General features: G+C 35.8%; 1 protein-coding gene across 2 annotated transcripts; it reads left to right on the forward strand.

Moving 5' to 3' along the window:
- Positions 1-645: 645 nt before the first annotated feature.
- Positions 646-13574, forward strand: ublcp1 (ubiquitin-like domain containing CTD phosphatase 1). Of its 2 annotated transcripts, none has more exons than XM_051878779.1 (12): positions 646-793; positions 1172-1252; positions 4191-4357; positions 4720-4806; positions 4970-5051; positions 5590-5705; positions 7928-8026; positions 8114-8151; positions 8362-8460; positions 8542-8658; positions 9813-9940; positions 12555-13574. In XM_051878779.1, exons 3-12 carry the CDS (start codon positions 4204-4206, stop codon positions 12580-12582), a joined length of 948 nt encoding a protein of 315 aa, XP_051734739.1. In that variant the 5' UTR covers positions 646-793; positions 1172-1252; positions 4191-4203; the 3' UTR covers positions 12583-13574. The 2 variants fall into 2 exon arrangements, with proteins under 2 accessions (XP_051734739.1, XP_051734738.1); XM_051878778.1 differs by having other exon boundaries at positions 647-793; positions 4720-4811; positions 4966-5051.
- The last annotated feature ends 1876 nt before the right edge of the window (positions 13575-15450 follow it).

Raw genomic sequence — 15450 nt, forward strand, 5'->3', positions numbered from 1 at the left:
CTGAACGATTCGTGGTCTCATATGAGTGCAGCAGTCGTGTTCCGGAAGTTAAAAAAATCCCATTCATTTTCTTCATAGAGGAATTCATTTTGAACGATAACTTACAAACATTTTAAAAAAGATATACTGTGAGCAACGTAGTTGTTAATCGATGGTATATATTTCTGTTAAAGCCATCAGCTTACACTATTTAAATTTTTTTAAATAATCGGGAATCATGGTGAGAAACTACATTACCCATGATTCTGCAGAGAAATCTCCACCAATCAGAGAGTCCAACAAGTAAATCGCGTCAGCTATATACGCTCTCAAAAATACTTAAATATTTATGCATATATGCAATTTTGGAATACATTTTTATATCTACAAATGAATTCGGAAAATATTTCCGGAACCAACACCGCTAAAAATTGGTCGGGCACTGTTGCACGCAAACCAATCGAGTCGCTTTTTTAATCGGTTCCTTAAATGAACTGTTTGAAAGAACCGATTCGCGGAGTCGAACTCATTGCCGCCCACACACACACACACACAACTCCGCGAAAATGCGTTTATTTAGTCTCCATATCGAAAATTCAAACCCAATACGTTAAACACAAATGATGTCTGTATTTAAAAAGAAAAAAAATAATTAGATTATTAAAGAAAGCAAAAATAGCATTCAATCTACTTTTTGACAGCAGGTGGCAGTAGGCGCAGCAGTCAGGCAGTCAAAAGCAGAGAGAAGAAGAACAAAGCAAATCTAGTGGTACCTGCAGTATTCAGCTTGAGCTTTGAATGAATTGGATCTTATGTACGTGAGAAACCTTTCTCTGTTCTTCTTGTCTGTTTAGTATGGATAATTTAGATTGAATTAATTTATAAGTTAATGGCGTGATTACGATTATCAGATCATATCTCATTAATGTATTACATGCAAAATAACTTAATGAGTTAAAAGCTAATGAAGCTAATGCATGCTTGTTCACTAATGCAATATACCAGATCAATCCATCCCTTTATCGAGGTCTTTGATAAAAAAAGAATGGCAAAACAAATAAATCAACTAGTTAGTTACACTTTTTTTTTTTACAAACACTTAGAGATGTAATAATAATGCTCTGTGATCATCATGCCTTATGCTTAGATTGTATTTTTTAGTTGAGGTTGTTATTTGCTATTTTTTTTACAGTGATGTAGCACCTGACCCATTTGTCTTGTATACTGACCAGTGGAAATCTTCTGTTGCTGATGTTGGTGTAGCGTTGCCAAGGTAACATTTCCAGGGGTTGGACAATGAAACTGAAACACTGGCCAATATAGTGTTGGAGGTTTCACGCCTGTATATGCGCGGCCTGGTGGCCAGTCTTCACTGACTACATTCCATCAGTAAGAGCAGATTGTGAAGGTTGAATTAGCAGAGCAATAGCACAGGTGTACATAAAATATTGCAATCCACACAACATAATAGGAAACGTATCAGAGTTTTACCTCGACTCTCCTGTTTTCACCAAAACTGTTCGTCGGAGCTCCAAAGAGTCAACATTCATGGTCGGGCTGCTATAGCCAAACCTTTGGTTAATCATGCCAGTGACAAACGTCAGTTTCATTAGTGCCAACTGTGCAAATCTTGGGCTGTGGACAATGTGAAACAAGTATTGTTCTCTGATGAGTCCACCTTCACTGTCTTTCCCACATCCATGGAAGTTACGGTGTGGAGAAGCTCAAAAGAGGCTTAAAGGGTTAGTTCAAGCAAAAATGAAAATTGTCATCATTTATTCACCCTCATGTTGTTCCAAACCCGTAAGACTCTCATTCATCTTTGAAACACGTTTCTGTCCCTCCATTGACAGCAACTACCACTTTGACGCTTCAAAAAGTTCATAAAGAGATCGTAAAACGAATTCATATGAGTTGAGCGGTTTAGTCCAAATTTTCTGAAGAGACATGATCACGTTATATGATGAACAGATTGAATTTAGACTCATATTCACATCAAATCACATCAGTTATGGTAAACGGATGCTCAAGCATGTTTGCTTGACGCACGAGAACCAGTGATGTTCATTCTCGTGTGTTAAAGGGATAGTTCACCCAAAAATGAAAATTTGATGTTTATCTGCTTATCCCCAGGGCATCCAAGATGTAGGTGACTTTGTTTCTTCAGTAGAACACAAATGATGATTTTTAACTCCAACCGTTGCGGTCTGTCAGTCGTATAATGCATGTCAATGGGAACTTCGTCTATAAGAGTAAAAAAAAAACATGCACAGACAAATCCAAATTAAACCCTGCGGCTCGTGATGACACATTGATGTCCTAAGACACGAAACGATCGGTTTGTGCGAGAAACCGAACAGTATTTATATCATTTTTTACCTCTAATACACCATTATGTCCAACTGCCTTGAGCATCCAGTGTGTGAGGTCTGAATGCACTCTGACGCCGGAAGTGATCGCTCGCACTCATTGAAGTATAAGCGTGAGAGATCACTTCCGTCATCAGAGTGCGTTTTCAGACCTCACACACCGGATATGATATAAATACTGCTCGGTTTCTCGCACAAACTGATCGTTTCATGTCTTAGGACATCAATGTGTCATCACGAGCCGCAGGGTTTAATTTGGATTTGTCTGTGCATGTTTTTTTTTTTAACTCTTATAGACGAAGTTCCCATTGCCATGCATTATACAACTGACAGACCGCAACGGTTGGAGTTAAAATCATCATTTGTGTTCTACTGAAGAAACAGTATAAATACTGTTTGGTTTCTCGCACAAACCGATCGTTTCGTGTCTTAGGACATCAGTGTGTCGTCATTGATAAGCAGATAAACATCAATTTTTCATTTTTGGGTGAACTATCCCTTTAAGGCCAACTTATACTTCACTTTTTACTAGGGCTGCTCTCGACTGAAGATTTTCTAGTCGACTGGTAGTCATTCATTTAAGCCATTAATCGATTATTCACGCGTTTATATTAATAAGCCATAAATCATAATAATGAGCCTTTATTTGCCTATATATAATACATAGTCTAATCAGCACTCAAGCGCACGCATAAAGTTTGCCACAGCGCACCGGAAAACATAATGATTAAGAGTGTGTCGTGAAAAAACAGCAAGGAGACAGTCTAAACATTTGAATAATTTATTGATAATGTTTTCGGCTGCAGGGATTAAGTCGATGCTGACTCGTCATCTCTGCAGTAGTGGACGCGCCTATATGCATGTTTCATATGGATTACATAATCCGAGAATGTTTATTTTCCATTTGAATTGGTTTGTTTAAAAAGTAGACATTTCAAGCTTTCTATAGATATATTTCTCATGTCTGTGAGGCAAGTATACGCTGGGTTTCGGTTCATGTTTGTTACGCGCTCAAGTTCGCTGAGGCCGAGACGGTTGAAAGCACATCCTGACTGTTTTTGTTATTTTACAAAAACAACGTTTTGCTGTTATTGTGAGTTTACAGAAATAAAAGTGGACCCTTTACAGCTTACATTACTCATATCTGTATGACCAAAATGACGGAGTATTTTAAGTTAAAGGCACACTATGTAGTTTTGGTCTCTAGAGGTTGCTTATTTAAAACAAGGGCGTAATTTGATGATGCATTGATTTTGCGTTGCATTGAAATGCGATGCATTTAAATTTTCTTCAGAAAATTTGGACTAAACTGCTCAATTCATATGGATTATTTTTACAATCTCTTTATGAACTTTGTGAAGCTTCAAAGTGGTAGTTGCTTAGACTGTCAATAGAGGGACTGAAAGCTCTCAGATTTCATTAAAATTATCTTCATTTGTGTTTTGAAGATGAACAAAAGTCTTACGGGTTTGGAACAACGTAAGGGTGAGTAAATTATGACCGAATTTTCATTTTTGGGTGAACTATCCCTTTAACAACCAGACTGTTGCTGCCCAGAGTGAAGCACAGGTGTGGATCAGTGATAGTTTGGGCTGCAATATCATGGCATTCCCTACTTGTATCTGTCATTCCCAAGATGAATTAATGCTGTATTGGCCACAAAAGGAGGCCCTACACCATACTAATAAATTATTGTGGTCTAAAACCAGCTTTTTCAGTTTTATTGTCCAACCCCTGTATATGCTGATGCACTCCATAAAGTGTTTCTGATAGGCTGGCAGTTGATTTGATTTCAAAAATCATTACAAAGATGAGCAAATAACACAAAACTACCTTTCACAGCTCGTCCACCAGCATGTCTGTTTCAGTTATTATCAAGTGGGGTGGGCAGGAGTACTCCATTAGCACACTGTCTGAGGAGGACACCGTCTTGGATCTGAAACAGTCCATTAAATCACTCACAGGAGTTCTTCCAGAACGACAGAAGCTCCTGGGGTTGAAAGTGAAAGGTGTGTGGCATTAAAAACAGACACTCTCACCCAGTTTCGCAGACAAGGCTTAAGCCAGACTAAATGCATGTTGAGCTGTTTTAACTGAAAGCAACTTGCACTGACCTCAATGATATGACTTGCACTGATCTTAATATGTCATTGCCATTGTTTTGTTTCAAGATGCACACCAGTAATGTTTTTTTTTTTTTTTTTTTTTTTTTTCTAAAGCATGTTTATAAAAGCTACTTAAATGTCCTAATTGAACTAAAGCCTAATCCTGGCTTAATCTAAGCCTTGTCTGTGAAACCAGGCATATATCTGATACAAAATATGCAAAGTTTAAAAAAAATAAATGTTGTTTAACTTTATTCTTTTGTCAGGTAAACCAGCAGATGACGATGTCAAACTGGGTGACTTGAAGTTGAAGCCCAATACCAAAATTATGATGATGGGCACCAGAGAGGAAAGTTTGGTTGGTAATATTATTGAGTTTAATTGTAATTGGGGGAGGGGGGTTATGCAATTCTGTTTTATGATGTTATGTTATGCTATGTTATGTTATTTCAAGTACATTTTGCTCTTTGTACAATGCAAGATCTCGTAACCTTTGAGTTAACGTTCCATAGGAAGATGTCTTGGCGCCTCCACCAGAAAATGATGATGTGGTCAATGACTTTGACATTGAAGAGGAAGTGACTGAGGTTGAAAACAGGCCAGTGAAACCCAGTTATTTATTAATTTTTTCCACATTCAAAGTTGGGGGTCAGTAAGATTTTTTTTTTTTTTTTTAAAGAAATTAATACTTTTATTCGGTAAGTATGAATAAACATTTATTACATTTATGATGTTAAACATTTTCAAATAAATGCTGTTTATTTGAAGCTTTGTTCACAAAAGCATCCTGAAAAAAATGAAGCATCACGGTTTCCATAAAAATATTAATATATAATAAATGTTTCTTGAGCAGCAAATCAGCATATTTGAATGATTTCTGAAGGATCATGTGACACTGAAGACTGGAGTAATGATGAGGAAAATAAATAAATGCACTTTTTGTGAGCATAAGAGATTTTGAAATTCATTTTAAAAAATCTGACAGACCCCAAACATACTTGTATATGTTTATTAATGAATTACCAGAGTTACATTTACTTTAATTATTTCTTTTGCCACTATCATACATTTGGAAACAAGTTTATTCATCCTATTATTCTGATTCAGTGTTTTGTATTTGTCTTCCTTTCATACAGAGAGGAGAATTTGGCCAAGATAGCTCGTCGGGTGAAAGATTATAAAGTTGATGAGTTGAATCCCCCAAGACAAGGAAAAAGATTGCTCGTTCTAGATATTGACTATACGCTTTTTGGTGAGTCTTGCATCTGATAATGTACATAGCACTGAGTAAATCCATCTAGCCAATAGCAAGCATTCAAGTTGTCATGAAATAAAAATTGACAATTGTTTTTTTTGGTTTTTTTTTATGCAATTTTGCGGTATTTATTATACATTCATGTACCCTTGTAACCGATAGCCTTGTGTGCAGCCTGACATAATGCCATTGTGCATCGGGTGGCCTGAGTTTGAGTCCCGGCTCGTGGACCATTCCTGATCCCATCCCCCTCTCTCTCTCTCCCACATTGCTTCCTGTCCACTCTATACTATCCTATCATAATAAAGGCAAAAATTGCCAAAAACAAATCTTTAAAAAAAACTCTTGCAGCAACATCTCTTCTCTGATGATGTGTTTACTGGCGTGAGGGCGGGGCAACCTGTCACTCACATGACATCACAGCAGTAGCAAACCACAACAATTCAATTAATTCCCTATGGACAAAATCAAGTCCCGCCCTACATTTTGTGTAGTTCGAGAAGTTGTTTCATTTGAATATACATAGTAGGATATATTTTGAATATATTTTTTCTTCCCTATTATCACAATAGGGAAGAAAAGACTATTGCAACTGCGTGTGTACGTACAGTGCCCTCCACAGTTATTGGCACCCTTAGTAAATATGAGCAAAGGCGGCTGTGAAAAATAAATCTGCATTGTTTATCCTTTTGATCTTTCATTCAAAAAAATGCACAAAATTCTAACCTATCATTGAAGTAAAACAATTGAAAATGGGGGGAAAAGCTCATTATGAAATAAATGTTTTTCTCTAGTTCACGTTGGCCACAATTATTGACACCCAATTACTGCAACGTCCTTTTCCCAAGATAACAGCTCTAAGTCTTCTTCTATAATGCCTGGTGAGTTTGGAGAACACCTGACAAGATATCAGGGACCATTCCTCCATACAGAATCTCTCCAGATCCTTCAGATTTCCAGCTCCATGTTGGTGCTTCTTCTCTTCAGTTCACTCCACTCATTTTCTTTAGGGTTCAGGTCAGGGGACTGGGACGGCCATGGCAGAAGCTTCATTTTGTGCTCAGTGACACATTTTTGTGTTGATTTTGAAGTTTGTTTTGGATCATTGTCCTGATGGAAGATCCAACCACGGCCCATTATAAGATTTCTAGCAGAAGCAGTCAGGTTTTGATTTTTATCTGTTAGTATTTGATAGAATCCATGATACCATGTATCTGAACAAGATGTCCAGGACCTCCAGCAAAACAAATAGGCCCACACCATTAAAGATCCATCAGTATATTTAACTTTGGGCATGGGGTACTTTTTATTCCTGTGTGCACCAAACCCATCTGGTGGGTTTGCTGCCAAAAAGCTCTTTTGTTTTTTTTAAAGTTTCATCTGAACATAGAACCAGGTCCCTTTTGAAGTTCCAGTCGTGTCTGACAACTGAATACGCTGGAGATAGTTTCTGGATGAGAGCAGAGGATTTTTAGCTGCTGTTTTTTTTTTTTTTAAGGCTTTCTGACCCCAAGACTCAACCAATTTCTGCAATTCCCCAGCTGTGATCCTTGGAGAGTCTTTGGCCACTCAAACTCTCCTCCTTACTGTGCATTAGGATGCTATAGACACATGTCCTTATCCAGGCAGATTAGTAACATCTTTAGTTGATTGGAACATCTTAATTATTGCCCTGATGGTGGAAATGGGGATTTTCAATGCGTTAGTTTTTTTCTTATAGCCATTTTCTATTTTGTGAAGTTCAACAATCTTTTGCTGCACATCAGAACTATATTCTTTGGTTTTTCTCATTGTGATGAATGATTAAGGGAATTTGGCATTTGTGTTTACACATATTTGTACTCCTGTGGAACAGGAAGTAATGGCTGGACAATTTCATGCTCCTAGTCACCTTGGTGTGCTAAAAAATGTAAATATGAATGGGAATATACTTCATATAGATATTTTACTCGTAAGAATTTCTAGGGGTGTCAATAATTGTGGCCAACATGTATTGGAGAAAAACATTTATTTCATAATGTGAGTTTCCCCCCACTTTCAATTGTTTTACTTCGATGAAAGGTTAGCATTTTGTGAATTTTTGGAATGAAAGAGCAAAAGGATAAACAATGCAGATTTATTTTCACAGCTGCCTTCGCTCATATTTACTAAGGGTGCCAATATTTGTGGAGGGCACTGTATATTCATATGTTTTTTGTTTTGTTTTTCTTTGAATGTAGATCATAAGTCATGTGCAGAGACAGGTCAGGAGCTGATGAGACCATACTTACATGAGTTTCTTACATCAGCGTATGAGGACTATGATATTGTCATCTGGTGTAAGTATCCATTTGGTCAAGATTTGCAGATTCTTTTCAAGACGCTCAAGGACGCAGATCTCTTGTTTCTCTTTCATTCCTTTTCAGCTGCAACAAGTATGAAGTGGATTGATGCTAAAATGAAAGTAGGTCCTTGTTGTTTTGTTTTCCACATTAGAATGGAAGCCTTCAATCATAATGCTTTTATATATGCTGATGTGCTAAAAGTGTATTCCACCGAAAATGTGCTGTTTTCCCTTGAATGTGCCTCAGGTTATGATGGTGATAAATAGTTAAACAAACCCTACTGCCCCCATTACTGGCATTAACATATTGCTATAACTGTGGTCTTTTAGGAACTGGGGGTGACGGACAACCCAAACTACAAGATCACCTTCATGTTGGACAGTGCAGCTATGATCACTGTGCACACACCTAAAAGAGGAGTCGTAGAGGTCAGACATATTCTAATAAAAATAAACACATCCTTGTCTCTGCGTTCCATTAGTACATAATGTCTGCATGTCATGTTTCAGGTGAAGCCTTTGGGAGTCATATGGGGTAAATATAGTGAGTTCTACGACAGGAAGAACACAATTATGTTTGATGACATCGGAAGAAACTTCCTCATGAATCCACAGAATGGACTGAAGGTATGCTGGAGTCTGTGTTTACAGTGTATTTCTGATTTAAGTACGGCATTGACTGGAAATATTTAGGCACCTCGATTTGATTTGATATGATATCATATCTTGTGCAATGAAGCATATGATTGTTCAAGGAATTTGCTTTGACCTTTTCGAACTTTATGGAACTTCTTCGTAAGAGATTTGACAGCAAGCCTAGCACAATATGGCTTTGTCTGGCACATATATAAGTGCAGTGCTGGGTAGTAACTGTTTAAATTTAATCTGGATTACGTAAAATACTTGTCAGACTACAGTTACTTTTTAAATGATTACATGATTACATATTATTCACACAGCTTTTTCACGTTTTAAATTTTCCTTTCTATAAAAAGCATATCACTTATATACACTTAGTCTTCTAGTTCTGTGAAATTGCACATTTAGGGGGCCACAATGCATTTGATTACTGGATTTACAGAAGTCATTTCAATTTTAAGGAGTGTTTTCTTAACATTGCAACATTGCATATGTCATTTAACCATGTTATTACTGTCTTTGGAAGGCTTTTGTCTTTCTAACCCATTTATATTTACAATTATTTATTTTAATTTACATTTTTTTATGATTTATTTAATTATTAGCTTTTCATTAAACTCACAAACCCCTGGAGCTCCTTCACGAACCCTAGTTTGGAAAAAAACTGAAGTAATGTAATGTTTAATGCAATTCATGTTGTTGATGACAAAGAATGGAATATATTTTCTTTCTCTTTGTAGTTTTATATCAATATAGTAAGATTATCCAGTTCAATTCAATGTGATAAATGAGTTAGGTCAAAAGTAATCTAAAAGTAATCAAAAAGTAGTCAGATTATATTCCCTAAAATGTGTAATGTAATGGATTACGTTACTACTGACTACAATTTTTGTCAAGTAATTTGGAATTAGCAACCAACTACAATTTGTAAGTAATCTACCCAGCAGCTGCAGTTAAAAACTAAACCCAGAATCAAAGGTGAAAATCTTCAGAATCATTTCAGTATCAGAGAATCTGTTTATTTTTTCTCTCCCACCACTAGCATTGTGTCAAATAAATGTCTCTGTTATTTTCGTTTCTGCTTTATACGAAACTGTATTAAATGGTTTCAAAATGTCGTCTTCTCCATGTATTGGTCACAGATCAGACCGTTCATGAAGGCACACTTAAACCGTGAGAAAGACAAAGAGCTCTACAAGCTGTCTCTGTATCTGAAGGAAATCGCTAAACTGGACGACTTCTCAGGTCTCAACCACAAGCACTGGGAAAGGTGAAGCAAAGAAAATACTGTATTCACTATACAATTAATTCACAAAGAGAAAATAAAAGCTACAAATGAGATTTGAGAGATGTAGAGTGTTGACTTTTTATGACTCTTATGCTGCAATGCCATAAGGTGAAATTTTAATGTTTATAAATATTGATTTGCTTAATTTTCTGTGTGTATATACAGTACTCAGCGTAAATGAGTACACCCCCTTTGAAAAGTAACATTTTAAACAATATCTCAGTGAACACAAAAACAATTTCCAAAATGTTGACAAGACTAAGTTTAATATAACATCTGTTTAACATATAACATGAAAGTATGGTTAATAATATAACTTGGATTACACATTTTTCAGTTTTACTCAAATTAGGGTGATGCAAAAATGAGTACACCCCACAACAAAAACTACTACATCTAGTACTTTGTATGGCCTCCATGATTTTTAATGACAGCACCAAGTCTTCTAGGCATGGAATGAAGAAGTTGGCGACATTTTGCAACATCTATCTTTTTCCATTCTTCAAGAATGATCTCTTTTAGAGACTGGATGCTGGATGGAGAGTAACTTGTCTCTTCAGTATTCCCCATAGGTGTTCGATTGGGTTCAGATCAGGAGCCACTGAATCACTTTCACCCTGTTCTTCTTCAGAAATCCAACAGTGGCCTTAGATGTGTGTTTAGGATCATTGTCATGTTGGAAAAGCGCACAACAACCAAGGGATGATCTTGCTGATCTTCTTGTAGCCTTCACCTTTCTGGTATAAAGAAATTGTCTTCTTTTTTCAGGTCTTGTGACATTTCTCTTCCATGTGGTGCCATTGCTGACAGCATGAAATGGGAAGGGGTTTTCTTTAAGTAACACCCTTTTATAGTCAACTGTCTGCTGGACACCTGTGTAATGAATAATTAGACTCACCTGTGGTTGAATTCTTGTTAAATTAGACATTTGTAGTCTAAAATTTAGCTTTGCTCCAGAGACTTTCAGTGGGGTGTACTCATTTTTGCATCACCGTAATTTGAGTAAAACTGAAAATTTTGTTCTCTAAGTTATATTATTAACCTTACTTTCATGTTATAAGTTAAACAGATGTTATAATAAACTTAGTCTTGTCAACATTTTGGAAATTGTTTTTGTGTTCATTGAGATATTGTTTAAAATGTTACTTTTGAAAAGGGGTGTACTCATTTACGCTGAGAACTCTCTCTCTCTCTCTCTCTCTCTATATATATCATCATTACTCCAGTCTTCAGTGTCACATGATCCTTCAGAAATCATTCTAAAATGCTGATTTGCTGCTCAAGAAACATTTATTATCATCAATGTTGAAAACAGTTGTGTACAATTTTCATTTTTTATTTTTTTCTTCTCAAGATTCTTTGAATAGAAAGTTCAAAACACAGCATTTATCTAAAATAGAAAGCTTTTGTAACCACACTACTGTTCAAAAGTTTGGGGTCAGTAAGATTTTGTTTGTTTGGAAAGAAATGTAATACTTTTATTCAACAAGGATGCATTAAATTGATTAAAGTGACAGTAAAGACATTTATAACTACATCCCGCATCAAAATTGAATTGCAAGGTGATCTATTCACTAACTGTCGAGAGTGCTTGTTATAAAAGAGACGCATCATTCTTATACAGTTGTTGTTTAAGCCAAGGTGAAAACGGCATGTTCGTCAGCACTTTTTGTTTCCATAGGACATCAACACAAAATTTAAAATTACAAATTATTATTATTATTAACCCTCATATTGTGTTTGGGGTGAGAATGACCCCACATTGAAAATGAATGAGAAAAGTGGGGAAAAAAAAAAAAAAAAAAATCAATAAATCTAGCATAAATCTGAAAATTTCCACACATAAATGAGGGCCTGGTACTAGAGCACAAATGTAATGTGGAACGAACATGATCACACAAGTGCGCACACTCACTTCACTCCTGTTCATATCTGCTTATTGCTGATTTGTTTTTGTTTTTTTTGCCTTTATTTACCTTTTTATAATTAGTTTCTTATTCTAAAATGTATTACTTTTATACATTTAGATTGAAATATGTGATTACAAGCAAGTCTTGTCTTTTAGTGGCAACTTATGTGGCATTATCGCAAAAACAAGACACTTTAAAAGACTTTAAAACAACAACAAAATTCTAAACTTTGACAAAAATACTGATTTAATGTATTTTATAAGGTGTGTATATATATATATATATATATATATATATATATATATATATATATGTGTATACACAAAATATACATCACAACTTTAAAGTTGAAATAAATGAGAAAATACATTTTTATAATTCAAAATATTAACAAAAACTATAATAGTATATCAGTGATACTAAAATATTACTGCTATAGACTGTGATAGACTGTTTAATAATATGAAAAATAAAACCCTTTTTGTCTCTACATTATTGTGAAGACAGCAGCATTGAAATGGATTTGAATTAGCAGTATTTGATGGAATAAAAAACAAACAAAAGAAAATGTGACTAATTGTGATTTAATTTGATTCATTAATAAGCATATCATGTAATTAATTCAATAAAAATGTGTAAAGTAATTATTTTTACAACCCTAATGATTGTGTGTCCTTGTCCAACAGGTACCTCTCAAAGAGGCAGAATCAATGACCTCTTCAGCACTGAGGAGAAGCTGAGCCTAGAAAGGTTTGGTGCTGGAAACCCCGTCCTCCCCAAACAACTGCTGCTCCACAGATCAGCTTCTCTGTATCTCGCGTCGTTCATCTTACATCTCTTTATAGTCGGTCATTACTGGAGGACAAAAAAAGATTCTAGCACTTGTCCTACTCAAAACACTATTTACCTCAACAGGTCAATGAAAAGCATTCAACAACTAATAGCATCGACTGCATTTAAAGCAAGCATGACGGTCCTCTTACCTCACTTCCTGCCTGACACACTCTTCTTCCTATAATTAACTTTTTTTTCTCTTGGTGGTAATATGGAAATTTGGACATTCTGTTAATATCTGATTGAAAGAGGATATGATGCAAATGTAATTGTTTTCTGCAAAATTGTAGTCCATGGAAAGATTGAAATGTTTACAAGAAGGTGTAAACACTGGCCATGTCTTAAAAGAAGCAATAGTTCAGGGCTGGCTGTGTAATTCTTTGTCTGAATGGCTTTAAATTCCAAAGAGATGTTATTTCAAGCAGCACAAAAGAGGTTTAGAGATGAACATGCATTTGCAGCTTCATCAGCAGATAAAAACAATTCTCCAAATGAACAGTGATGAACGTTTGTCGTGTTTACATGCATGTTTTTGTTTTTTTAAATACAAATGTGATGTATGTTTTATGTTCACTAAAGCAGTCACATGATAGGGAGAAAAAGAGGTCATATCAAACTAGCCTAGACAGACTTTTTTTTCTTTTTTCTTTTTTTTTCCTCCATCTACCAAGTCATAACATTGAAGCTTGTTGGTATTTCCCCCCCTCCCATTTTAAACACAAAGTATGTGTTTAGTTAAGTCATCAAGTTCGGTAGATATTAACTTATGTAAACAGTATTGCATTTTGTGCATTTCAGCCGGTACTCAAATGTGGGCATTGGATTTATGTTTGTAGCCTAAATGTAAAATAAACTAAAATGGTTTTACAGTAGTTTGTGTGTACTTTGTCAGACATCTGCCCTCGAGTTTGATTAACGTTTAATACCTCACTCAAAGGAAAAGTTAATACATCAGTCAATATTTTATTTTAAGAAAGAAATTAGCAGGGATACTAGTCCCTTGAAGGCCTAAATTTTAAGATACTTAAATATGTCAAGCCTTAATATTGGTCCTCATTTATAAAATGTTGCGTAGAAACCGTCTTACATTTGATCTAAGATCATTTCACAGAACGAACGTACCAGTAGCGGCTCCTGGCCATAAATATAGGTAGGGCAGATTCAGGGTCTTAGCGCTAGTTTATGATAACCATTTTTGAAAGATTTAAATTCTAATCGCTTAACACATCAGACACACTTTTGGCAGTATTGTAACGTTAATGTCCTTGCGTTATTTAGTTATTGGCGCTCTAATGATGGTTGGCAGACTTTAGTACACACGACAAACACTGCCTGCGTCTCAATGTGCATTCTATCCATCCTAAATAGTATGTGACATTAGTAATATTCAGTACTATTTAGGGCGGATAGGGTGGATAGTATGCACATTGGGATGCAGGGACAGAGAATGCCATCTAGTATTTATTGCTTCCGAATGTTGTTTTAGAATATTGCAAGTTATGTAGAAATTCCAGTGAGAAAAAAGTAGTCTATTCTCAAACAAACATAACACAAACATAACAGAACTAACGTTACTGTATATAAAAGCAATTTACATGAGCACGTTTAAATTAATTTGATACGCTACTCCACATAGGAAGAACAGATATGCCAACTAGTTACTGACCTGATGCAGACACATATCTGCTGATATCGTCTTGGTCTAGAGCGAGGTTTACGTAAGGTGTGAAAATAAGCGGATAGCCAGAAATCTGCAGCGCGCTGCAGTTCCATTTTTCACCACAGATTTACATTGGAAATTTGTGGGGCGCTGTAGAGTTAGGGAGGGCTCTGAGACCGGCTGCCCCACTTAGTATCATGAATATATGCCTGCCTCTTCATTTTAATATATCCTGCTCACTTTACGACTTAAATAGTCTAGAAAATCCTAAAAATATTATGTTGCAGAATGCTGAACACATTTATAATTTATTATTAATTCAGTGTATGTATACAGAGGTTTATGTTTGGATAAATATTTTGGTGGGGCGCTCTGGAATGTACGCCTCTCTTCCAGATGTGAAATCTATAAATCGACCGCAGCTGAATGGTTTCAGATCTTCGCCTTGTTGACGCTATATTCCAAAACTCAAGTATTTCATTTAACTCCCTAAAATTTAAAACAAAGCTATTTTATGTATCACTTTGGATGTACAATGCTTAACTAAGCTTTACTAGTATATATTAAAATTTGTAGATTATAAGCAATTATATTTTATACATGAATAGTGTAGGATTTTTTGAATGGTTGTTTTATTGTGAAGTGAAAGGTGAAAGTGATACCTTAATTAGAAATATTTTCCTAAATATACCTATACAACAAATAATAATAGCAAGAATCTGAAACAGGCCTTTTCTCAGCTGTGAGAAGAGTTCAGTCTCACGCGCATTCGAACGCGTCTCTCAGGAATGTGATGACGCCATAATGAATTAGAGCGTTGTGTGTGCTAATTTAATTTTAACAGCGTCAGTTTTCTCAGTCTTCTCGTTGCTCATTCTGCTGTTCGTATTAGAGTTACCCGAGTCAACATTTGTTATCATGGCAATGTTGAAGAGAAAACGTAGTTTTCCCGCTCAGGTGTACGACTCTTACCGCAGCACATCCTCAACGTTTAGCACCGATGCGGCTAATGACCATCATCAGCCCGTTAGTGTTGTTGAGGAAAATGAGATGCCAATGAGAAAGAGGAGGAGGACGGATAGTTTTGA

Source organism: Ctenopharyngodon idella, chromosome 21 (genome assembly GCF_019924925.1).
Source record: "Ctenopharyngodon idella isolate HZGC_01 chromosome 21, HZGC01, whole genome shotgun sequence".
In the NCBI taxonomy this organism is placed as follows: Eukaryota; Metazoa; Chordata; class Actinopteri; order Cypriniformes; family Xenocyprididae; genus Ctenopharyngodon; species Ctenopharyngodon idella.